This window comes from Apostichopus japonicus, chromosome 8, assembly GCF_037975245.1.
Source record: "Apostichopus japonicus isolate 1M-3 chromosome 8, ASM3797524v1, whole genome shotgun sequence".
In the NCBI taxonomy this organism is placed as follows: domain Eukaryota; kingdom Metazoa; phylum Echinodermata; class Holothuroidea; order Aspidochirotida; family Stichopodidae; genus Apostichopus; species Apostichopus japonicus.
Genome location: NC_092568.1, coordinates 21,760,158 through 21,787,775, shown reverse-complemented (window position 1 = coordinate 21,787,775; position 27,618 = coordinate 21,760,158). Strand labels below are relative to the sequence as shown.

The following is a 27,618-nucleotide window of genomic DNA, read 5'->3' as shown; positions in this document are numbered from 1 at the left end:
TATAACTATCCTTTCTTGACCAGCCAAAAGTAGGGGATCATTTCTCCTAGGGATTACTACTCATTACTCATAGATTGGGCAGATTACTGCAGGCCTCCTGCTCCCCCCCTCCCCCCATCCAAAAACAGTATTTTATTGTTCCTATGTACTGCAACTACATAGTACAAAAACACGATTAGAACTGATTTTACAATAACCATTGAAAAAGAAAAATGCATGAAGACTGACCCTCCAGAAACATACCAGTATGCTAAATAAAGGTTAAGCAATTTTGCTTTTGCAACATTGCCAGATTTAAAAACAAAAGAAAAGAGACTCAAAAGAAGAAAACAAACACTTCTGTAGTTCAAATTTGTTTTATTTACAGAGAAATGTGTCTCTTTATCCAATATTCAATTAACCTTCATTACAAAAAAAGAAAAAAAAAAAAAAGAAGAAAAAATTTGATTAACTTGCTTGCCAAGGAATGGGTAATGGAAGGGCAGCAACAAACTGCCTTGTAAAAGCCAGGCAAGTGTTTCCCCTGATATTGTTGTCTCATTTTCATATTTCATTCAAACAAGAACCAAAAAAAAACACATTAACATCATATGACACACCAATTCATGAAACTTGTAGGTAAAACGAGCCTTAAATTTTACATACTATTCAAATGCATGATAATACATTTTTTTTTTGTCTTTTCAAGGGGGACATCATTCTATATAACATATGCATTGTTATGAGTACATGTACAAAAAAAATCTAATCAAACAGAGGAATAACCGTAACAAAATCTTCATAATCGTCGAATCTCGAAACTGTTTGTAAAACGTAATCTTCTGCAAATTCACATCATATTTTATCCCTCATTTGACCTCTATGGAGAGAAAAGCAAAATCTTGTTCATTTGGTTAAACATTTCATAGACACTTCCCTCAGTTCATTTCCTGCTTAAATATTCAACAGTGAGATAAAATATATACCCGAGTCCATGATACTAGGACCTACCAAGACATTTGTCATTTCATCCGTTAAAAATATGTTAAAAACACCATTCTCTACCAAGGCCTCCTCCTAATCCTCCACACTGGCTCTATCTCTCATTTATGCTGTGTTACTAAACATCAGTCTTTGATTGGATATTTCATTCCTGAGTGAAGCAGTGCACTAGCTGCACTGGTTACTCTGATTAGCCAATTGAAATCACAATTGTTTTTTTTTTAAGATACCTATGTATGCATAATGTTTCTCAATGTAGCTTTCACTTGGTTTGTCATATTATCACCAGCAGTTTAAAAGCCAGCTTTCCCCCCTTTGATGTTAAATTAGTTGAGACGAGTAAAATATAAACAATTATTCTGTGTGTCATTGAGAAGGGGGGGGGGGGGAAAGAAAGAAAAAATTGGTTCTAATATCTTATAAGTGAATTTAAATGAAGGGCTAATTGCCTCCAAATATACACAATATGAACCAACATGACCAGTTAACATACACACACACACAGTCCAAAAACCAATAATTATAGCATTTTATGCAAAAAGAAAAAAAAAAAGAGAAAAAAATTAAAATGTACGGAAGATACTGTTTTCTTCTTCTGTTTTTTGTTTTTTTTTACATAAATCTTCCCCTCAGTCCAACTTGATACTGTTTTACATATTAAAAATTCATTCTAATAACATGAAACTATGAAACACATGGTTAGCAATTCAAGGCACTGGTGTGATATAACTAAATGTTACATTTGTTGTTCCAGGCATTCATCACACTCTCCAAAACACTTTTAAGCATTTCAGTAATTTTCCCTTAAAAAAATACCAAAACTTTTGCACACACAATATTTCAAACCAAAAAAGCTGCCCACATGCTGACACTGATACCCTTACTCCTAGGTTACCATGGTGATGAATGAACTCGCATCCAAACTACATCACTGTTACAAAATAAGAAAACCAACCATGCAGTACTATTTTCCATTATGAAACGAATTGTGACAAAATGTGTTAATTTTTTTCCAAATTTTAAGCTCCACTGCAAAGGCAGTGACACTAACAACACCTAAGCATGCATGTGAAAGCAAGAGACCAGCTTAAGAAACATATGTAAGGTTAACAAAATGCGTTTTTTTTTACCTCCAAATTTTAAGCTACGGTGCATTTGAAAGCAAGAGACTAGCTTAAGATATATACGTAAAGTTAATGTCATTTGTGTTGATTAATGAACCCAAAACAAAATTCCAAAGTTAGGCGAGCTGGTTCCAAGCATCATCAATTTATGTTTCTCTTAAACAGATGTAAAAAGAGTTTTGCAACTGTTACAAACCTCAGAAGAGTGTATTTGTGATAAACAACAGTACAACAACAACGATAACCATTAAAACATTTTACATTAGAGTGAATCTGATGGAGTACAACCCCCTCCCCCCCCCAGCTTCTTGTCATTCAATCAGAGAAGTAGTTCCATGTCAAAAGCACAAACAACATTTTCAGAATTTGAAACATCAAAAGACATTTCAGAGTGACTGTGATGGCGAACAAGGTGTTCTATTCACATAACAAAAAGCAGCACGGTAGTGAGTTAAATTAAGAAGGCAGTAAGAATAGATCACGGGATATTGATCTATAACCTAAGACAAAAGAGTAAGAATAAAGAAAGCCACACAAATTTAAAAAAGAAATTCAAATGATTCTTCGATAAGTACATATGCACTATTAGCTACCAGTACAGTGAACTTGTGAACCAAGTAAGTTTTTTGTTCTAATTTTCTCAAGTGGACCAGAAATAAGACTTAAGTGACTACAGTGTTAATAAAGTAACCCTAAGTTACCCCCAGTAACCCCATAATCATCAGAGCAATGCAAATATCGCTACCCTCGCACAGTAAATCAACTTGGGATCGGATATGAACGAGATACAGGATGATGATAACACCTTGAAAAGAGATGCAACATTTCAGGTCTTTTTCTTTTCCCTTTACAAACATTGATTTTTAGACAGTTGTTAATTAACTACTTGGATGATTGGATTACAAAGCGATAAAACAAACTCTGCTACCAATAGCACTGTTCAAGGCACATGGGTGTTAACAACATGATGCAAAAAGCCAAAACAACAGCAAAGAGCAAATTAAAAACCCACCCTCCTCTGAAGATGAAAGTAATTCACATGAACACAACCTAACTGGACAACTGTCATTGATTCAAGCCATGTTTGAAATCATCTTTGTTTTTTGGCAGGCTAGAAATTGTATTCAGCAGCATTCATAATTGGGAGGAATAACATGGTATGGATCGGAGCAAAGGGCATGTAGACATGGTACAGGGGGCTGGGTGGGTGGGTTGGTATCCAAATGGTGATACTTGGTCCTAATGGGTAACAATTGTAAGCATAGATGATGATGCACAGAAGGAACATCCATAATCATCACCATCGTTTGCCACCCTCCCTCATAAATTCAGAAACAAAGAAAATGACATTGCTTCAAGCCAAGGATGGTATGTCTCTACAAACATTATGTCCCCACCAAAAAAAAAAAACATACGAATACTCAACATTTACCCTGAGATGTAAACAGTCATTAAGATAAGCAGACTGATTGTTAAGTTTTAAGTCTTAACCTCTTATCAAACAATTACCACCATCAACATCATTCACATGCTTATTGTATCTACATGTGAAGTGAGAGAGACGACGGAGAAATTTAATTTGGTAAGTCATACAAAAAAATACAAAAAATTATAACCCTCAAATATTACAGCCAAGATGTATCAAACTTTCAACATTTGGCTCAAAGTAACCACTAAAATCTACTAAGTTTACGATGTAGATTTGCAGAGGTAATCGGGGGATGTCATTAATCCCAGTAATACAGAAACAAAGATAAGCATTTAATATATTTGATGTAATTTTGTACATCATTCAGGACAATCCTATTAGCAGGACAAAAGACACCCCCCCCTTCCTTGGGGCACTTTCCCTGCAAGCTTCAATAACTTTGGGGGACATGAACCTTTTCACCGACAAGAGCATCTTTTGTCATGATTCGTATATATGACGAAATGTTGCCACAATTTGCTAGAAAGTGCAGCACAAACCAATTTGTTCCAATGTTTTACTTATACATCATAAAATCTTAAAATGAAAATTTTTTGTTGTGATTTAGGGATTCTGAAAAATCACCCAAAGAGAGAGAGAGAGAGAGAAGAAAGAGACATATCCCATTTGAGGATACCAATTAAATCTATCTCATTAAGTATGCATTAACCTTCACATATATAAACACACAAAATAGTAAATTTCTGCTAAAAACACTCAATGACTTCAACAAGGAATTGGGAAGTATCACTGGTAACTGCCACAGACATTTGCTTGTTACAACTTTAAAAGGGGGACAAAAAAAAACTTTGTTAAAGAATACTGGGTGAGGAAGATTGAATTATCTTTTGTCATGAAATCTTTGGTCTTGGTTTTCCAGATATGGTTCAAACTACTCTTTGCATAATAACATCCTACTATTACAATGAAAGAAAGCTTGCTGTATTTTCCAGTAAAGTTCTGTAGAAGTTGTAGTTCATTAGCTCCCAGATTTAACTGTTTTTTCTGTTTCTACTAATTTGACAATAAGGTAAATATTTTCTGATATTTTCAAATGTTTTGAGTTTCAAACTTTGGTGTTGAAAGAAAGGAACATTAAGAAATTGAAAACTTTCTTGAAGCATGATGCAATACCTTGGAGGAAACATTCCAAGTAAAGTACATGTTGTAAGGAGGGTCACATATACTTTGTAAACACAGCATGCTTTCTTACAAACCATATCTCTTGATAATTTCATTTATAAGAAGAAGAAAAACAAACAAAGAGATAAAAAATGATAAAAACAACAAATCTAACCTGAGCAATATTTCTCTCAACAAGTTTTAGTGTCATCACATACTCATTAAGAAAAAATTCTTAAAATCACATTAAAAAAGAAAGCTTCCATCACAAATTCTGCAGAAAATTAGTAGTCTCTGTCACTTGTTGGCATGATTTGCTGGCATGATTCAACATTCTCAACACTTTTGAGATCTCAATCTGAAATTACTATTAAATTATCACCTATGCTGTTACAACATTCACTGAATGGAGATTTTATATGGACAAAGCGAGTACCCATATATATCTTTTTGTGAAAACAAGGGCGGGTGGGGGGAAGGTGGCAGGGGGAGCTGGATGTGGTAACGTGAATCGAGAAAGACTTTTTCCTTCAACGCATTATGTGTTATATCATCCAAAATCCTGATGACTTTATAGAATAGGTTTTTGTAGTGTGATGTATGCCTTTCTTCTAGCTTTCACTGTTTTTAAAATGTTCTCAACAAGTTCCATAGCAACTGCTGAAGAAGAAGGAAAATATGGAACAGGGCTTAATAGGACCATTAGCCATCCAACAACCATTTGATGATTTGAGTTACTCCAGAACAATTTCACTTGAATTTGTCTCAAAATGTGTCCAGTGAGTAACACAACCAAACCCTATTTGATTAAAAATGCACAACTTTTACACAATCTGTTAAAATACAGCCACCCAAAGTTTAATTTACAAATTCTGCAGGGATTTTTTCTCACTTTTGCCAGACAATAATCTCCATCCCTCTCAAAAGGTGATGATAACTTTGCGATAATTTCATAGTTTGCGGTTAGTTTTCAAGGGTGCATAAACCTAACCCATCATCCTCAACCTACATGATAGAGATCTCTACTAAAAATCATTTCTCTCTAACTTCACTGTTCAAGCAAATAGCTCTACAATTTAAGGTTTCTGAAATTCATGAAGTAATATCATGACCCCAGTTATAAATTGAATTAATTGTACGTTTCCTTTCTTTAATTGTCACTTTGTTTATTTTCCTTGAGAACAGACAGGATTGCATATGCTGAAATTATCAAGGTAGTTTCAAAAGTGTGCTAATATACTGATATTCATAACAGTAGCAGCCATGTTTGCTAGCAACGTGTAAAAAAAGAAACGGACAGAAAAACAGGGACACGACTACCACACCTTCAATCTACCCGAGAAACTGCTTTAGTTTTTTGAGGATTCCTGGTCGTAAGGAATCTCTATGATTGAGATGATGGTTGTTTGGCTTAATGTTTCCTTAACAATTCTGCAATATATCAAGATGTGTATCAAATCACCAAAATAACAGAATAAAATGATGTTCCCTAGACGAAACAGCTTTGGATGCTCATTATAAAATTTCATTTTAAGAAACCTGCAAGCTTTGAAGAGAAGGAACTATTTGACCACTAATTAATGCATCATAAATCCACCATATCTCACACAAGATGATGGAGTCCATTCCCACCGTTTCTCTGAGCATGGAACATTCCAATAGAAGCCTTTCTTGTTATGACAATTTGAAAGATCTACCATTCATTAGCTGGAAGCATACCAGAAGCTCTGCGGTGTTACTAACTTCTCCCTTGCATATCATCATCATCATCATCACGAGTCGACCAACCAAATTGTGGGATGACTTTTACAGACAGTTGGAGGAAGCCAAGAGGATGCTATGCTACTAAATGAGACGGGTCCAGTGTCTTGACAAGGGACGCTGCTGTGGAATTGTGGTTAGAGTGATAACCTGGCTTTCTTACTGGGAGGACTATTCTCATCTTCCTCCTCTTCCTCATCCTCTGAGTCTTCATCTGGATAATCCACCAAACCAACTATGCTGCCCTGCGGGGAGGAGAGAGAGAATAAACAACGATTCATAATTGTTTGCAATGGTATAAATTATTAACTATATTATTACAGAGATACATTCGGTTTATCCTGCCATTTGTTGCAAGGATCACTTAAGTGCATTATTTTTTTTCATAGCCATCTTTGTACGTTACCCCCTTTTAAGTTGATTTACCCAAAATGCTGATAATATTAAGGTTCTCTATACCAAAACTGCTAGTCATCTCTGCTTCAATGCTGTTATTTGACAATTTGTTGTCTTCAATCTACCAATTATACTGGGACTGTTTACATCTGATAAGAAAACATTTAGGTACATATCAGCTACAAACATTTATTATTATTTCAACTATATCTAAAAATTAACATGTTCCATGTGTAAAGCAACTTTTATATAAATGAACAGCATGTAGCACAATTTCAAATGGAAATTAAAAATGATTACTGAAAGTATGAGGGACTGAAAATATTCTGCCCGATCCAATTTCCCAGCACCCCTCACCCCCCAAACGATATAAAACTCAAAGGTTAAATAAGTTGTAGTACAAGATAAAACTGAAAATTTAAAAACTAAAATAAATGAAAGCATCAGTGATTGACAACATTCCCCTAACTCCCCCCCCCCCATCCCCCTGCAACAACAAACCAAACATTTCCTTGAAATTGATGATAGTCCACCGATTCTCTTGACTGCTTTACCTTGGATGGGAGGCTGTTGGTCTTGGTTTCAACTGGGTTGATGGGTTCTCCTTCTTTGGTTTGGCTGGTGCTTGAGTTATTTGCACTCGTGTTGGTCTCTTGCAACTTGGATTTGGACAGCAGCGTTAAGCTCTCGACGGCTGGGGTCCCTGGTCTCATGGGCGAATCGGGCCTGGGAGGTGGCGACGAGGCATTCATGTTTCTAACGGGACTCATCACAGCTTGGTTGTTTTTGGTTGGGCTGTTTGAAAGGGGCGATTTGACTAGACTATCTGCTCTGCCGTTGCTGGCCTTGTTGTCTTTGTGAAGTACATCGTTCTCTGTTAAACCAAGACAGATTACTCGAGGTTATTGCTACTGGTAAGGACTGACAACTTACCACCTTGTGACCAACAGTTCTTACAGGTCAAGAGAAATTCAGAAAGAAAAAAAGGAAAGAAAAAGGCCGGCTTGAAATCAGCAAATGTTTTAAAGGCTAATGAACAAAAGAACGGCACAGCCGAATTAAGTCATTTCTCTATATTTTATCTCCGAGCAAACACAGGTCAGTCATGTCGCCTTTCAATGTTTTTTACAAAAGAGGAGAATAGAGCATTCCCATGCTTGAATTATTTGGAAGTTGCCAAATTTGTGAAGTGTTTTGGATGGTTTTGGTTAATTGCCATCTCAGAGTTGGAAAAAGATTCTAAGCTCATAGGCAGCCTTCCCTTCAAATAATGCAAACAGAGATTGCAGTTATCGATTCAACAAGGAAGTAACAAAAATATCACCGTAAAGCCATCCGCCAATATCCTCCAATTTTTGCTCCAGCTCACCTTCCATACCAATGAACCTTCCGATGGCATCGAGCTCCGGATCCACCCGTGTGTTCCTAAAGTTGGTATCGACACTCCTGACGACTGGATCGGGATCGTCGCCATCATCTTCCTGGTCAAACCAACTCTCCTCGTCTTCGTCCATGGCACGAGCATCCCGCCGATACCTCCCCTGGTGGAGTATAGACCCCTGCCGTAAGGAACTAGACAGAGTAGAGAGACCGGGCATGATATAAATATGACAATCTTTGCTGCTTTGACAAGAGTAAATTTGACTATTTTTACTTAATTGTTTAAGTTTCAAATCACATTTCCTGATTTAAAAAAAAAGGAAGCAGAATAACAACAAATAAGAAGAGAAAAAAATACCAGAAAACAACTCCCAAAACTTACTTCTCTGCTGGTGATTTGCTATTAAGTCGATCCAAGTGTTGTTCGTACTTCTGCTTCAGTCCTCTGAAGGTGTTCACATAATCTACTTTGTCAAATTCGTTATCAAAAGTATCCCCAAGATGACAAACCACTAATTTAATATCCTCCTGCAAAATAAAATAAATCACTGGAATGGTTACAGAAGAATATCATACCACGGCAAAAGGATATACAAATGTAACGCTTCGAGGATCAAACCATTTGTACTTTATATTCTTTTCATCTACTGAGCATTATTTCAAATACTGTAAAATAATCTCAGCTGTCATGACTACGTCATTTTCCTAGCTTATCCTCGTTATCTTTCAAGCAATTCTCCTCACCTTTTGGAGGACACTGTGGTCTCATTTCACAGTAGCAAGGTTTCCTAAATTTGAGTTAAACATTTACTGTGAAACCTACAAATGCACCGTTACAATATCTTCTTTCACGACATAAATATGCCACAAATCATTTTCAATATTTATTGGCATATAGAGGATTACTTAGTCTTTCCATATCTTCAAAACCAACAGCTGAGGAAATTTTTATTACGACTGAATAAACTAAACTGATGTATATTTTTTCGTAAGAGGCCTAAATAATCTGGCAGGAACACCAGATATCCCACTTCTGAAAATCCTCCTCAAGGATGCTGAAGCATCCAGTAATCAAAATCACACTTACAAATGATGAATACGCTACATACTTATCCAGCTATGTAAAGTATATATAGTAGTATATCTTATACTTACTATTCTGATAAATTCAAAAAATTCTAACAGAGCTGAATTGAGTAGGTTGTATTTGGTTGCATTTGATTTGAGAGCACTGACGACTGGCTGGAACAGGTTGCCTTTGATAATGTATCTATTGTAGAAGTCGTCCCTCATACCGATGATCCGCCTCATAAAACGAAGGGCACCTATTGTGAGAGGAGAGTCCACATGAATGAACATCAAATGTATCTTAGCTTTGAAGAAAAGAGTCTCATTGTTACATGCTATTTATGCACATTGTTTTCAACTTACTTCCTTTAACTCTCCTGGACAAGATTATAATATCAAATGATCTAGAAAAACGTATCACTCTGGAAAGGTTCTCCCCGGTTCATTTGAGTTAGAATGTTTCAACGCGTAAAGGTTCCACTAAACATTTGTCAAATATTCACACCAATCAGACACAACAGGGCTTCCCTCTTATATTTTGATGAATTGCAAAATATCTACAAAATAAAAATACATCGGGATCTTAACAGTGGTGGGGACTAAATGGATCTTGTGGGCCACAGTGCAGTTTTCTCAACAATGTACCAACTTCCATGAGATGGGAATATCACATAATACATCCATCTCTTCAAGGTATACATATTTCATGTTTCTCCTTGCCATGAAGTTCTGCGAGATACATTAATAGGGGCCTTGAAAATCTTCACAGGCCCGTAAAAATCGTGTGCGGACCCATCACTTCCCCTCCATCTGTGATTTACGACAGCCCATGTACCGGCTGCAATGAGGGATGACATATTGTCGTCTGTGTTGTCATGACTCACCTAGTACTAAAAACTGATGACTGGATTTGAGAAGCACCAGCACTCTCTTCAAGATGTCTTTGTTAATGATGTAGTTTTTGACGTGATAGGTGTGATGTTCCACACAGAAGGTGAGCAGCTCTATTATAAGACTAAGTAGTTGAGCTGTCTGATAATCATCTGAAATACAAAAGCAGAAAATGGATGGGTGAGATGGATGCAACAAGTCTATGGTTTTATTCAAGACCAGCAACAAATTATCCACTACCTCTCTAGAAAATGTTCTTGCTTGTGAAGGGTTTATCTGTAGCAAGTTTGTTCTTTTGGTTCAAAGGAAATCTACTTTCTATAGGACATATCCTTACAACTGAGTCTAATTTGTTAAATATTCATAACAATGATTTATGCCTGAGTATGCCAAACCATCAAAATTTGTTTTAAGTTTTCTTTAGTGCTAAAACTCAAATTTTAAAGTGAATTTTGCCTGCATTAAAAATCTAATCTATCACATGACTTGCACCAGAATTTAAAGCTATATATTGCACTGGATTAAATTTTTCTCCCAACTGACCAATCCATGTGGTATTTTCAAATAACTGGACTACCCTCAATAGACGTAAGGATTTATACTGTTACGACCTTGTACTTTATTAAGAAGTTATGAGCCGTTATATCCATATCCAGAAAATTTAGAGTCCCACACAAACTTTGTGCAATGTTTTATCTTTACACTTGCAAACCTGTCAAGTTTGTGCCACATTAGGCCTTTTCCGGTTGCCACCTTGGAACAGATGATGTTTCAAGGTGCTTTATAATTCATCTCATGGAGATGTACGATACTAACACAATTACAACAAATTCAACACAAAATAAAATCGAGTCTGGAACCTATGGGCTCTTGTAGACAACACTAAATAGACATGCAAGAGTATAATCTGTACCTTTGCTGGGCTTATCTTCAGTGGTATTGGCAAGAAGAGGTGCCGTCAAAGAATGCATACAATGCCTATAGAAGAATCCCAGGAAGATCGTCTTTTCTGTTTTCTGTTACAAGAAACGAAAAGGAAGAAACACCCATTTGTGTAAAATATATAATTATAGTTTCGTGAAGAACTCCAGGGCGAACATCAAACTTGCTCTAAACGCTACCACTATGTATTTATTATTGCTGGGGAGAACTGACTGCTGCTTGATATACTGGGACCATATTTCTTGGGTTGTTTCTTCAAGGACGAGCAAATGCGATCGTATTGATTAGATTTAAAAAACTAGTGGATTCCACCATTTGCCAGAAGGGGAAATAAAAGTCACAATCTTGCCTGCCCGTAGACATTGAGAACATCGACATATGATAAAGTCCATTAACAATTATCAGTAAAAAATGGGTATGATTGACAAATAGAACACAGGCCTAGTGTTACTGTTTATTATCAGCAATTATTATTGGGCTGCACCTATAAGCCTTTACAGTACCTGATGTGTGCTGTAATGCAGGAAAATGTCTGACTGAAGTTTGATATAGAATGATAACTTGTTATTTTATGAGACAGACTGTTGTGGTATTAAAACAGGAGTAATGTGAATATTTTAGGCAATTTTTTTTATGCTGATAAGAACACACAATTTAGATTTTCTTTTTAGATAAAGTAACTGGTTTTTGCTATACAAATCAAACTGGCTGTATTGAGAGTCTACCATTCAAGACATCTATGACCACCAGACCAGTCATTAGAATGCAGCTACAATGCAGATATTGTTATACTCACCGCAACAGTTGCTAACATGTTCTCTGGGTCTATTAATATCCTGAGTATGTTCATCAGCTGAACGGCACAACCAAGGTCTGTTCGTGAAGACAAAAGTATAGACATTCAGAGGCGGACCCACTTTAAACCCCACAAAAAAAAAAGGTTGAATAGGTAGTTATTGGCACGACCTTGTGTGTAGACCTAATTATAGAACTAATTTAACAGCCTTAACATGGCAGTCGATTAAATGACCCTAGGCCCACACCCTCTCATGTTTTTAAACTCTGGATCTGCCCCAGGTTCTCCATTTCTGTTAGTCCTCAGCCCATACACCCAAGGAAGCCCAAAGGCACGTTCGAGTGCATGGGTCCCAAATGTGTCAGCCATCGCACGAGCCGAGTTGAGTTACTCTGAACGTGCTTAGGAGCGCAAGGATGGGTATCATCATAGGACTTACACAAAACTTCTCTCCATAAGCCAAGATTAACCAATTAGTAGTCATGCACCTTCTACTGATTGAAGCAAAGACCATCCATTCTGAACCTTTTAGAATTTAACTTGATTCATGACCTAATTTGCAAGAAGGGACACCAGTGAAAAATGCAGAAAACGTCGATGTTAGATTAGAAATGATCTCTCTCTGATACGTTATTTCAAAAATTATATCTACAGTCGAGTCTTCATGTCCATTATAACAGTGTGTACACACAATTTACCAAGGAAAGCAAAAGGGCTCTCAATCTATAACAGTGATTGTATATCCCCATTTTTTCAGTCCTGAGTAATTTCTTTCAAGCACATCACTGCAATACAATTTATAATATACATAGGTTATCATATAACTGCCACCAGATTAAATGAGCTGCTTTTCAGATGGGGTGGGTGGTTGGCCATAAATCAGCATACTGTAGCTATTAAGGTACTTGCATCAAAATGAATCAAGTCCAAATTGGCATTGTAATGGGTTTCATCTTGCAATTTTTTTTTATATTGTCTTTTAATGAACATGCAACCAGAAATTTGCGATTTTGTTTTGTCAATAACGAAAGGTTAGTCCATCTCATATCATGTTTTGTTTCATAGTAGATCTCTACCTCTGTAGCTGGCGATCATTAAAATCTGCCTCTCCTCTATCTATAAATTGTTATTTATTTGAAATCTTACAGATACTCTTCTATCAAAGCACATATGCCTACCTGGATCTGTATCACAGATCATTTGCTCGATGATCAGATTTATCAAAAAGTTGTCCTACAAGAGGAGACAAAAAGGAGAGAGAAAAACAGAAACGTTGAAAAGTTGTCTCATTGTCTCTGGCAGAACTATTGCCCGGACAAGCCACCTAATAAAAAGTGAAAGTTAACATTCTTCCTTGTTTTTTTTTTCACAACATCAAAACGTAGCAATGGTAACTATCAAAGCCCAACTATTGTTTACGTAGATTTGAACACAGTTGGTTTCACTGCTAACGATCCACCGTGAACGGTCACTGGTTAGGCCAGTTTAGATTACGGTTCATTTTTTCCCTGACGAAAAAGGGACAAATTAATCGCGGGATAAAGTAACCTAGTTTGCTTTGCCAATTTCTTATTCTAGATCTTACAATATTCAATATAACCAACTTGATAAGAACCACAACTTTGAACACAGGTTTGAATGATAACTCACAAGGTTATTAAGGTTCATCAACTCCTTACAGAGATATTCTTTCTTTGTCTGTAATTCTTACACAACATTTGCTTATGACTAAACCCTCAAACAGCTACAGATTTGATATCCATTAATTTTGATCATCAAGAAGAAAATTACAGTCTTGTTTGTCACAAAATTATCCAGGGAACTTAGATCCTGGGAGTCTCCCTGGATTTAGTTACTGTAGCAACAGTTTTAGACTGTCCAATTAGTGAAGACCTACAAGGTGGTTACCCTATTTAAAAATCCATTTCATTTGAATGTCATGCAATGGTCTGCATTTTACAGGTTTGGTTGTAATGAGAATCCAAGTCTTGAGGAATGTACCATAGGTAAATAGTGAACAAAATCTCCAGAACTTTTCACAAAATGCATTGATGGAAGAAGAAAATTTGCTACAAATTTGCATATTTTGCAACAGCCACGACAAGGACAAATAGCATCTAACAGGCAGAGAACACCATATTTTTTTAACTGATTAAATTATGTGGTCCTTACTGCATAGCTATGCAATTTCTTTTCTTTTTCTGATGGGTCTGTGCATTACTAATATTTGCACTGCTCCAAGCAACATGACTAAACAACAGTAAAACTTGTCTGCAAGAAGAGGCAGGGGAGATGGCATATAGATAGGGGTTGAACTTACATCTTCCTGTGATTGGCCCTCCTGAACTATGAACTCCCTAACCATCGATGGATTGAATTCTACAATACAGGCGAAGATATCAATGGCAGCTTGCCTGGTATTGACATCATCCATGGCCTGTGATGCAAAAACAAGAGTGACATGTTAGTTTGTGTCATGTTATACTGGAATAGTACTCCCCCCCCCCCCAAAAAAAACAAAAAAAACAGGTTTGCTTAAACTTTTAACGACCAAGATTGACAAGAATCATGTGCAGAGATGCCACTATCAGTTTGAAAAAAAAAAACCACTTTTTTTTTTTATAGAAATTGGCCCTGGGTCATCGTGACTAAGATTGTCTGTACTTGGCTTCCAATGTCCTAAGTTACAAACTGTACACACATTAAAATTAGCCTCTAGAGGCTAGTCCAACTGTTAGGCCCTAATACCTAACACATCCTCCTAACCTAATATGCTAAATTGATGGTACCAGTGTACCTGCATCTTTTTCAAACATACATGCAAACCAATTACTGCTTTTGAGACTGACCTTCACATTGCTTCAAAATCGGTAACATTATCCTCTATGTCAAACATAGTCAATGATAATCTCAGCAGCCTAACCTGTTCGTTATAAGGTTAGGCTCTATTGTTAGGCTGTCCCCAATTGGCAGTGTTATACTTATGAAAATACTAACTTATATTTAGTACTGTCACTACTAGACCTTGTAGGCTATACCTTGCAGATTTATTTGTCAGATGAACATGTGTGTGGGGTAAAAATCATTGTGATTCTCCCCTTGCTACGGGTCAGCTCCACTGAAATTTTTACTTTACTGCTTTTTGGTATGGTCATTTCTGTTTAATAAGAAAATCTAGACACATTTTAATTTCTGCTACCAGATGGGTGAAAGATTCCACAATATGCTGCATACAGACAATAACAGGGTACTTGCTGGTTGTGTACACTGAGACAGTGATAAGTGGTTGTGTCAAGTATTGCATTAATAGGTTTTATTCCAGTCATTCTTTATTGCGATCAATGGAGATCTATGAGACCGAACCGTAGGCTATGAATCTCATTGTATTAAAACGACTGGTTAAAGGAGACTTGTGTACTCGGTGATGACAGTGATTCAACTTTTCTTTATGCTGACCGGTTTGTTTGAAAGAAAGGTTCTCAAGTTTATCGTTCAAAGAAAAATATGTCACATGAGCAAGGTTAAAAAAATAATCGAAGATGTAACTTGGTAAAAGAAAGAAATCAGATTTCCAATTGAAATTGAAAGAGTGGCATCTCTGCATGTGAATCAGAAACTTGATATAGCAAACTGGCTAATACCTATTGTGTTCATTTGTAGTTAAAAACAACAAAACACGAGTCATGCAAAAGGAGGCTAAGTTAAAGCAGAACTAGATAAAGTTAAAAGAGAAAACAAAGGAGAGAAGACAAATAATAACAATAGATGATACTTACAAAGACAACCTCTAAGGCTTGAAGAATACCCAAGTTAGACAAGGTCTGTAAAGGTAAGAAACACGATCAGTATGAAAACAATCAAAAGTTTATCATATTATCTGTAGACACAATAGAGCTCAATGTGTATTTGCTTATTCATTAGACAAAATCAGCAAAACCTGTACACAAGAAACGCCCACAACTAAGAGAACCTACATTGAAAATAATAACAATCATAATATTTGATAACGCCTGCACATCCACCTGGAAGGGTGCTCAAGGCGTGGGAGGGATAAGAGACGAAAGAAAGCAAACAGGAATTAACAAAAGAATTATTGATGAATGCTTGATGCATAAGATGAATTTTCTGAACCAAGTGAGGGAAGCACAAGTTCTGAATTCTAGTGGTTATCCATTCCAGAGGCGAGGAGCAGCTATATCGAACGATCTGTCACCCCATGTATGTTTAATACGACGTTATTGGAGTAAATGCATGTTCCTGGAGGGAAGACGTCGTATCGGAGTGTATGTCTGGAGCATGTCAGAGATATAAGATGGAGCCAAGCCATATCTAGAGTACCTGACATTTCAACGCTTCAAGGATCTTCTGTGCCTTTCATATATACTCAGTAGGATGAGAACACCAAACCGATGGACTTTTATGCATCCAAGCAATTCATGAGCCAGATATAGCCTCAAGACACAGGTTACTAAAATCATTGTCCATTGTCGGACTTTCTCACCTGAAAGAAATTTTCCCTATTTTGGCAGGACTGTGCAAAAGAGCAGTATTCTTTGATAAACAAGACTAGCTCTCTCCTTCTGATGTCCTTGGTGGACTCGTCTTTCAGCTGCGTGAATAATTCTGGCAAGAACTTCTCATCTTCCTGTGGGTTAAGAGAAGGAATCTTCAGCCAAACAAATTACAGAGGAGACCACTGGTTAGTTTACAAATTGCCTACTTCTGTTTTGTTGATGATCACTTTTCAGCCACTCTCAAAACTTATCTACTTGAAATTACAAAACAGCTTGTGGAGATAATACATAATGATGATAGGACAGAGGAACCTGTACTGTGACTCGAAAGTGAAACATCAACAACGAATCACCGATCATAAAGGAAACTGATTCATTTAAAGAATATCTATCCTCTCTTAGAAGGCAAAACAACAGTGTGAATAGACTGCATATTGAATGTATGCAAACAATTAATCAAGAGAACAGATGATAAAAGGCAATTAAACCTTTGTGTATACAAGGGCAATATAATAGGTTATTTGCAATGATTGTAGTATCAGAAGCATTTATTTGAAGATTTGAACTCGACCACTATTAAAAACCTATTGTATGGCATTGGCCACATGTAACCTTTTAAAAGTAGAAGAAAGAACATCACTACAGGAATCCAACAGTGCATTTACACAAAACGTCACTTTGGGGAAAGTGGAAAACAGAGATATATATTTGATAGGAGATAGGAGAAGTTCGGGGGGGGGGGGGGGAAAATGCATATTAACTATTCCACACTAACAAAAAGAACCTATGAGAAAAGGGAGATACACAACAATACCAACCTGAATCATATTGACAATGTCCACCTTGTTGAAGAAGATGAATGAGCTCACGGTGGAAAGCATGTTCTCCTCAAAAACAGATGGCGTAGGCAAAATCACGTCCTGAATGTACTGAACTTTATACGTTTGGTGAATTTTATTTAACAGGTCCTGATTTGTAATTGGTAACACTTCTCTAAAGTTCGCCTGAGAGTTCAAGTACTCCCTGTGCTTCTGCGGTGCGGCAGACGAAGGGTCGAATTCTAAACAGCCTATTACATCGTCTATGTGCTCCTCTGAAAACATCTGTTCCAACAGTGAAGTTCTATTCAAGAGTATTGTGTTTTTGACTATTTCATATAAATATTGTAAGCAGTCTGTATTCTCAAGGTCTTCGCACATGTGGAAGAGATCAAGCAACTTGCTGATGTAGTTCTCATTCTCTATAGCATTGGCTAACTTTTCCCTCCTGAACGGAGAAGGTAGCACACTGCTGAATAACTCGGCAATCTCCTCCAGTTTGCTCAGCTCACAAGCTGGGAGCTCGATCGGGGACGCTATCTCTGGCATATCATCAAATCTCTCTTCCTCCGATTCTTCCACGATGTCTTGAGTGATATCCACCGAGGGGTCTTTCCCCTGAATCTGTTAAATATTGGAAATCAATAGTATGTCTACAGTAAATGTTTACATGTGCGACTGCAAAAGGACACTCAAAAGCACGCAATTAACTCCCCTTCATGAGGTAATGGGTGCAAGAGCTATGATTCTTTGTGGATAAAAGGGTTGTTAATGGAGCGACAGAACCTCATCTCGTGGAAAAGTAATGCCAATATATGAAAGGGTAAACTATATTTCATAAGTGACCAGTTTGAAATGTTGACAAATTACAAATATTTGTTCAATTTTAAAGGCATTATGGTGTAAGAAAGATTTTTGGGAAGGGGGAGGGCAATTGTTCAACCATGGAAAAAATAAAATGCTTCCCATATTGCACTACAGATCAAGTTACCTGACCAATCTATCATCATTCAACTGATTGAAATCTTCATTTAGCAAGTTTACTGTTTGCTGAGATGAGAAGACTATATCAGACAATGTGACTGTCATCAATGAAACAACATCCAGTCTCATTGTTTCTCTGCATTATGATATAATCCTCAACGGAACACTTAGTCATCAACCTATGCAAACATTATCCAGTTTACAACTGTTTTACTGCAATATGGTTATAATCCTCAACAGAACCTTTAGTCATCAACCTATGCAAATAGTATAAACGATTCCACAAGAATAGCCTGTACATGTCTTCATTGTCAGGGCAAATGATGTAAACACCAATGTATGAGCCATGAACAGAAAGTAAGATGAACAATATAGATGAATCTTTCATTGACACCCTTACTCAAGTTCAAATAGCAATCAGCTGACTCTTCTTTGTTGGTTCAAAGGTTAACTAGTAAAGATTACAAGCACTGAATGATTTACTAGATTGATTTCGTTAACACCAATTACAGTTTTGTGTCTAATACTGTTTTAGTAACAGGTCTATAGGACATGAGTTCACAATGTACAGGCAAACATACCACAATGACATATATTGAGTTACAGACAGAAACTGGGTCAAAAGCTCAACATGTTCTAAAGCTTCACTCCCCACATAGCGTACTAGTTTTCTTTGTGTAAAATTATGTTAGGCCACATTGGTGTTTAATCCTTACTGTATTTTAAATGTTACTTCAATAATGTTAGAAGCATAAAGACGACAATGGGTATCAACCATTTCAATGATGTGATCACCCAGGGAATACATTATTCCAGTATCGCATTGCAATAGGCAGTAAATGCAAAATGGTCCAATTGCTATATTGCTATATTATTCCAATGATGCATAGGGTTGTTTGTATTTACACAGGAAATATAGTATATAATACAGGCTTTGACCATTTTTTTAACCTTGCCAACTGGCGAGCAAGGCTAAAATTCTACTCGCCAAAACGTTAACTTTACTTGCCTTGTTTTAACACTAATTGTTTGTGTGATATAGGCCTACAGTAGGTAGTGTGGCCTAACTTAGGCTACCACTGTGTATAGTGTTCGTTGGTTACAGCAAACGATCTATTTAATTGGGGTTCGTCTAAAGTGTTTAAAACACGATATATACGAAAATAAAAAAAATGAAAACTTGTAAGGATAGTTTACAACTTTTACAAACACGAATAAACAATGACATGTGCAAAATAACTTTGACTTGACATCAGACTATGTGTTAGTACAGTGAACAAGTTAAGATAATGCTTGGTGCTGACAAAATACATGACAATTCTTTTTATTTTAAATTGACTACTGAATGTCGGACTTACTGCTTTCATTGGTCAGGTCTCGAGAATTATCAACTTTTTATGACTAAAAGTTAATTCAATAAAATTCCTGTTATTTACATGTAATGTTCTATCAACAAAATTATTATTTAAGTTTTGAATGCCCTTGAAAAGTTCAGTTCGTAACACCACACTTCGTAAACAAGAACTGCACCTGAAAATCCCCATACATAGTACGTAAAGGTAGTGAGCGATTTCACACATTGTGTTGGCATTGTCCCTTGAACTAAAATGCCATTGGACTTGCTTCAAGTTCACTGAAATTAATTTTCAATTGGGATAGGTATATTCATTTATTGAGAGCTTATAAAGCAAGATACCCCAAAGCTCAGACAGCAGTTAAATTGTGATACTTAGAAACTGTTGGTATAAATACACAGGCCATTTTCGCTCCGGTTCTTTTTTTCATACAAATTATTTTTTATGCTACGGTTCCCGCGGAAACTTCTTGCTTATTTACCTTTGGAAAATGATTAAATGATGGTATTGAATCAAGTTGAATCGTTCGAAGGAAGTGAGTGAACAAAATCACTAGACAAGCCAAAATTAGCAAACATTTGTTCCCAAAACAACACCTTTCAATAGAAAGGAAAACACTTTGAGACAACATGCAACAATTACTAATTTGCATTTTAACTGTACCTATTATAATGAGTAATCTGACGCACTGTATAAACATGTTACCACGTGGGGCAGTATTCATAGTAAAGCAATTGCTTCACTGATCGCGCATCGCAATTTGCTGCCATGGTAATTTGGTAATAGAACTGAAAGTTTACGGACAAAAGCAAAGCCATGCCTCTTATCACAGTGTTGTGAATTGGGATGGGTGACTACAGACAATTTCTTAGTTACGGTCAGGTCAGGTAGAACTTATCTTGACTGAGGTAGACCTACTGACTATTTCCATTTATACTGCTATATATGTAACTAGCTTGGTTGTGATTACGCATTTATTTCTGCTTCCTGTTTTCCATGTTGGCTAAATGTGCATCATTTAGTTTAAGCGATCAGTGTCAATTCACTTTCCTACTTGTAACTGTGCTTGATAATATTAACTGTGCTGTGTAACATTAGGCAATAGGCCTTCATAATTGGCTGACAAGTTAATAGTAAGCCTATCATTTAAAGGCAGTGAGTGAATGAGCCACTCGCCAAAAGGTCGAGCGGAATGCATTTTGTGCTCGCCAGCCGACAAATTTTACTCGCCATTAGCGAGTTGAAGACTGTATTTGTCGAGGCCTGATTTTATGATGTCAGACAATATTCAGAGGTTTCAGAACTGCTACACTAACTTAGCAGACTATTATTCACTGTCACCACATGGCAATGTGAATGACTGGACAGTGCAACTCACCTGACATATAATTTCCCAGATCTCATCACATCCAGCTTTTTCTTGGAAGCTAAGAGCCAAATCATAGTTGTCATTCTCTGACCACACAATAAGAGTTTCCTATATTTATAAGAAGGAAAAAGATGGAGAAAAGATATTCTAATCAATCTATTTTTAAGGTGATAAAACTGAATGTAAAATAGTTCATTTATTTAAATGATCATGTCTACTCAAATTCAATATCATTGCTTCTCAAATTCATGCACTGAGCAGCACTTTTTCAGAAACAACATATATAGCTTCTAGGTTACATTGCTTGCAATAGAATGACAATATCTGGTTCATTCTTTGTGTGGCATGCCAGCATTTTTGCCAGAATATTTGACTAGTTCCAAGTTAACTGTGTGCATGTGGCATCTTGTGTTGGCTGGTGGTGTTTATTACTAGGTTGGCAGAACAGTATTAAGCACATATCACTACTTACACAGAAATACACCAGTATAAAAGTATATACATGTCTATACAACAACTTTCTTGCCAATGGCTTGTATGAAACAGTCAATGTGCTTGCTAACAACCACTTTGATGAACCATGCAGAAATGCCAATTCAATTTTGCTTAAACTATAGGGTGTTTGTGGGAGACAAATTACATACAGAAGCCAAATTCACGGTTCACCGTTCACCAAAGATAAATAGCACAGAAATTCAAAACACAGGACTTGCTTTGGACAGCTTGGCATACGATACCCCTCTGGGAAAACTATTTTCATAAAATGACTGTTCAATAAATGACAGACACACTACTTACCTGTTGCTTTTGGTATGCTGTATCCGGTTGTATCTTGGATTCTAAGAGCATGGAGCCTACAGACAAAATAAGAAGAGTAAGGATTTATATCAACTGAAATCTGGTCTATCTACTAAGTAATTGCCTTCCACTCAGAAGAAATCACAGCCTGTGGCTAGGATGACTACTGTACATGGAAATATTGAGGTTCAACTACAATTAGACACTACATAATTAGATTATGAAAGATGAAACATGCCTAATGGTTAGGGTCATGAAAGTACTATTTTAATTTGCATTCCATGTTCCCACTTCCATCTTCAAGTCTTGTGAACACAACATCTGTTTTGAATTCATTCACATGTTGCACAGTACTTCTTATTTCTGAGGACATGATCATCTTTTGACCCCGCAATGCAATGATTCTGCACTCTCAGAGAAATGGGGTTCAAGGACAGAGATATGTTTGAGATGGAGTACACAAACTGGCAGAGACAAGAGCTGACAGGCTATGATGTTGTGGCAACATGCTGTGCAATCCTACAAATGAAGATCTGCACCTTTGCTTTGCCACAATGGACTAGGTACCTGGGAATAACGGGGGTATCATGTTACACTAACACACCCACCCATTGTTTCAAGGTGCCAATCCTACCTTTTGGGAAACAATACATTGTGTATATGTTTACATGTCAGTTGAGAGACTGTTAACATTGACTGCTTATTACTGATTTTTTTTTTTTGGTAGAAAAAGTTAGTATACATGTAGAGTAATCAGAGATGATTCACAAAGGAAAATGGTCTAATTTAGCTATGACAGAGATAATGCACAAGTGTGTAGCAGTTTTATTTTACAAGCAACTGCAAGATTATTCAGTATTTAGTCAAGGACACATTGGCATTGAATATCACTCATGTTGTTCTGTTGTTTGTATGAAATTAGAAGTACTTTTTTGTGGGTTGAGAAGTAAGAATCTGACACCAAGATCAACTTAGCCTTAAAAGAGGACCCCAGAAGTTTTGCATACTTGAAAGCAGCTTTCTGTGTTTTTATTGGGCGATTTTTACCACATCTATCCGGTATTTCTTAAACTGAGATTGCAACTGACCACCCTCCACCCAATGTAGGAGAATCAAGTTATTAATCAATGCAATCCATATTTTGTCTTCCATATTTTCCATATATTCCATATTTTGTCACCCTGGACACTTTTTCATACAAGTATGAACCACATGTAGAAATCACATTAGAAATTTAAAATAGTTTTATATTTACCCCAAAAATTCAGCTAAATCATGCATTCAATACGCTGATTTAAAGGTGAGTACCTTGATAGCAGCTGTAATAGCTAAAGCAACTAGTGTTTTGCCGATATCGTCAATATCTGTTTTGGCAGATATCCGACATTCCAATATCGATATTTTTAAACAGCCAGAATGAACGTCAAAATCGCACTTTTAAGTCATGCATTAATACAAAAGTATCAAAATTATAATCGGCTATCGTAAGTTATTATCGTATGCACAACTCACAAACAGTACTTAACCATTTGTATGACTCTCATTTGCGAAATCCTGTTAGTAAATTAGCAAAAACAAATTGTGTGTATCCTGTAACTTCTTTTTAAATGAACGATCATATTCCCCACCAAGTTGATATGCCTGAAACTGTGTGCTAGCACTTTTTTTCCCCTTGGAAAACGCAAGCCTATCCTTCCTGTTACTTCTGTTGTGTGATTCGTTACACTGTTTGACCAATTATGTTCAACACTTAGGCGGCAAGTCTTATACTGTACTAACTGTCATCAATCAAGAGTCACAAATTTCTAAGCGAAATTGTTAAAAGATGAAAATGTGCGATTGTTTTAACAAACTGCATCCATGATACCCTTTGCAGCTTCCCAAGAGAATTTTGGAATGAATTAGTAATGGGTTTCCACGTGTTATAACTTTTATTCTCCGCGAGCGCAAGATAGTGTGATAGGCTTCTACTGTACTTTTATACATAGTTTTATCAAATGATTTTCAACGTCACATATAAGTTACTTCTTACGTTGTTTGACTGCAGTGTATTGTTCGTAGGTCTGAATATGCCATGTTTACTACTTTGATTGTGCAAAAAATTTCTTGGATTCTTGCCAAAAACATTTGCAAGGGCAAAACAGGAGTTTCAGGTTCGTTCAGTGTTAATTATGTTGTGTTCACTTGTATAATACAGTGGCCAGACTGGTGAAACTTACTTGAACGCTGGTAAAAAAGACTGCTATGTAAGTAACGTTAAGTGGCCTGCCAGGTCTGTTCACAAATCGTTATCGGTAAATACTTTTCAGAAGCTTGTTGCTTTGATCAGATCATTGGCATATTGACCACTGGCTATTAATTGAAACTGAGCCTAAAGAAGTGTTTTTCTAGAACAGATTAATAAACTATCAATGAGGTTAAATTTTACCGATATGTTGCCAATATTGCAAATATCGACAGATACTCAAAACGATTATCGGCGTAACACTAAAACTTTAAAAGCAACCCTCAAATTTTCCTCGTTGCTGGACTATGTATGACATCTCTACACTAAAATCCATCCATCCATGTAAGGCCTGCATTTTATTTCACCTGCAAATATACCCTTCAGACAAATAATTCAACAAGAGCCACAATGCCACATACACAAGCATTTGGTACCAATGAATTCACACGCAAACCATTTCATCACAGACAACCCACTACACGAAAGTCACTGAATATAATTCCACATAGCCACAACTTTCCAGGGTCAACTTGCACTCTTACTGGACGATGGTCGCTTTGGTTATAAGAACTAAGTCAAAGTTTGATGTGGTTGCCATCGAGCAACAGGAAATAAGTTAAGTATAAATTACATTTTGCACAGCAATTTGGAGGTTCACAATTTTTTAGTTCATTATATGTAATAAAAAGAGTAGGCACCTTCATATACATGTATACATACTAGTATACTACTTTGCTAATTTGTGTAAAGGAATGCAGGCTAGGCCTATTTTGCTCTGTATTTCTAAAGCATACAAATGTTAACAATAATTAGCATGATTTGTTAAGTTTGCAAATTGGTTAACAGATTAGTATTAATCTGCTCTAGAGGGTAAGCAATTCATGCATGTGGAAGTTGAGTAACAGTTCAGCCATAGCTGTCTCTTGGTTGTGTCTCCTCCATTGAAATTATAGGGAATAATTTATCTGCTATTGCATCACAAAATGGGTGACTTGCTGTACAATTGCAATGATGCACCAGTTTGTTGTAATTTGTGCAAAATCTCCCAGAACTACTATATCATTAATGCTTACAAATCTTGCAAACAAATCCAGAACAACAAAGTACTTCATGCTTCATGGAAGGGTTGGTGTGCTTAGAAAATGTTATTCAACAATATCCCTGCTTACATACCTGTCGAATTTTGGCTATTGTCTTGCTGAGAAGCAGTTTTTCTTATTTTACAAACCATGGATCTAAGACAGTGTAGGGTCCATCTTACACTACATCTGAACTGTACAAGGAGCACCAAGTTTTAAACCAAATCTTAGTGTTCAGTAACGTAATTGGAGCAAAAAAGCAAGTCCCTCAAAAAGTTTGCATCCCGTAAAAAACAGCTTGCGTATATCTGCATTTATTGTATGACCTACTTTTACCAGTGTAGTTGTAAAGATGTGATCGTACCACTGCCTATACTTAGGGTTTGCTTTACACAATAGTTAGGGCAGATGGCCCAGTGGCCCTGGCTTCGCTGCTTTACAGGGGCTGCCCGCCCTGCCCCTCTTTTCGCCCGCTCTTATACTTCCCTACTTGCCAACACCATAGCAGCTACATACTTTTGACCTTGCAGAGATTTCACCAACAACCAACTTTTCAACAACCCTCTTACCTAGTGTGCAAATCTCTTGAAGCATGTGGGCAAAGAAATCAAAGAAGGTTCAATGGCAGAGCTGCAGCCTTATCATTTTGATCCTATGTTAACAGCTGAAGAATTACAGGCAAGGAAAATGTAAGAGTAAACAGGGAAGAAGAGGACCGTGTGGCAACTCAACTTTGTGATATTGCCTACGGAATTTTGCAAAGCTTCTTTCATATCAGAAGGCTGTTAAACAGTCAATACAGACGTCGAAACCTTTTTTTAAAATGAAAGCGGTACTAAGTCCTCTTTTTCCCTGTTTACTCCACATTTTTCTTGCCTGCAATTCCTCTGCTGATAACATCATGTTTTCTTTAATTTTGGTTGAGAAATTCTAATGAAATTGTTTACTGAGTGTGTTTTAGTATGGCGTTTGTATGGAGAAAGCGCTACTGCTCAATTGGGTTGTTCCTCCCTGACGTCATCAATATGAAATTTTAAGCGCATTACGTAATCAATGGTGGCTTACTGTGTACTGTGGCGAGGGCTTAGGAGCCAATTTTCAAAGCGAGTGTATTCAGTCAAACAGAAAGCGTTTCACTTAAAAAAAATCCAATCAACATTTATCATTTCCAACAAGTGACAGAAGTCCTAATGTTATGGTTTATAGGCACAAAAAGAGAAGCTATTGATGTGTTTTCCATGTTAAGTCAAACACCTGGAAATTTAAAAACTGTTGTGCTATTTCAACCAATACAACATCTGTTATTACAAGTATAAGTGGCATCCCCAGGTTTCTAGAATTGGTTTCAATTTTCGAGCTTAGCTTGTCTGGCAGACAACGATGACAATTGCCATCCATGTGCATTCGTGCAAAAATTAGCTTGAACTTTCTCTACAACACAGATTAAATCACAAGGAAGAAATTTATGTATAAGATATTTTGGGAGGTTGATAGCAACCAAATCTCAAGCCTTGAAAAGAGGATTTAAAGTGTCAGGCTTAAAACTATACACTGATTAGCACTGCTGTGCAAACATGATTGTACAGTAGATGACACCTTCGATGAGAGAGTGAGCGTTTGAGCATAAGCTGCTGGATTGGTAAAACCAGGTTCAGGATTTCGTTCACGGTCTTTGGTTTGCTCACCTGTTGGTTACATGTGCACTTTCGCCTCCACTGGAAGATATCTGTGAGGCTGGAATAATTCTTGTTCATCTCAGGATAGAAGTACATGTGCATATTATCAATACCTGTTGCAGGATAATTGATGGGTTAGTGAACTTAGGACCTCAAAGATTTGTTTAGCATGGGCCTGATAACCTTTCATCACCTCAACTACTTAACTAAGCTAACTTAATTAGGGTCTCAATTCTAAAAGTTAGGTTAAAAAGGTCTTGGCCCAGGCCAAAGTCCCTTGTTTAAGAAAGAGTTGACAAGTAAAGTCATATTTCAGTCCAACCAGTCTTACATTACACTTCTGAAAAGGGCTTTAATTATCATTAATATTAAGTCTGTGAATGCCCTGCCTATCATAAATATACCAAGTTAGTCAATCACTTGCGAACATTTGAACACCAATTATTATTGTACTTGTAGGCATGTATAAGCCTAATGTAATATTAAGTTAGGCCTGAGTTAGGCCTAAGGCTACTCAATGTGCTTTCCCTTACGCGTACGGCTGTATCACCTGTAATATATTAATTGCAGTAACCTACCGTTTGTCTCTGATCGAACCAGTAAACACATTCCATTCATAGTGTCAACATAACAGTAGGAGACATGTCCTGTTCCTTTATCGTCCCATTGACGTTCTTCGTTTAAAACATAAAGCTTGACTCTTCTTCGAGTACTAGCCATTTCTTCCGCAGTAACCATCTGAACTTTCAAGATAATTGTAAGATGCTACAAACAAATATTCACAAGCATCCACCGTTTCTCGGTAACCTTAAAATGTACTGCCGATCGCCATTTTGTTCAGCTAGCAAAGTAACGTTATAAGTGTGTGA

The 27,618-nt window shown here is 36.8% G+C and overlaps 1 protein-coding gene across 2 annotated transcripts; it reads right to left on the bottom strand.

Moving 5' to 3' along the window:
* Positions 1-1,357: 1,357 nt before the first annotated feature.
* On the bottom strand, positions 1,358-27,618 carry LOC139971041 (serine/threonine-protein phosphatase 4 regulatory subunit 3A-like). 2 transcript variants are annotated; one of them, XM_071977197.1, is made up of 16 exons: positions 27,328-27,618; positions 21,768-21,823; positions 20,979-21,077; positions 17,262-17,885; positions 16,431-16,574; positions 15,706-15,750; positions 14,250-14,366; positions 13,108-13,162; positions 11,930-12,006; positions 11,105-11,207; positions 10,185-10,343; positions 9,388-9,557; positions 8,615-8,760; positions 8,177-8,424; positions 7,407-7,726; positions 1,358-6,701 (listed from the first exon to the last, which is right to left on the bottom strand). In XM_071977197.1, exons 1-16 carry the CDS (start codon positions 27,485-27,487, stop codon positions 6,594-6,596), a joined length of 2,631 nt encoding a protein of 876 aa, XP_071833298.1. In that variant the 5' UTR covers positions 27,488-27,618; the 3' UTR covers positions 1,358-6,593. The 2 variants fall into 2 exon arrangements, with proteins under 2 accessions (XP_071833298.1, XP_071833299.1); XM_071977198.1 differs by having other exon boundaries at positions 8,222-8,424.

What these genes read in the sequence shown, in the direction of transcription:
- LOC139971041 (XM_071977197.1), bottom strand. Translation starts at nt 27,487, where the DNA reads ATGGTTACTGCGGAAGAAATGGCTAGTACTCGAAGAAGAGTCAAGCTT. An exon ending in AGCAAATCACCAGCAGAGAA is followed by an intron (nt 8,425 to 8,614) that starts GTAAGTTTTGGG and finishes TACTCTGTCTAG; the next exon opens with TTCCTTACGGCAGGGGTCTA. An exon ending in CCAACAGCCTCCCATCCAAG is followed by an intron (nt 6,702 to 7,406) that starts GTAAAGCAGTCA and finishes TCCTCCCCGCAG; the next exon opens with GGCAGCATAGTTGGTTTGGT.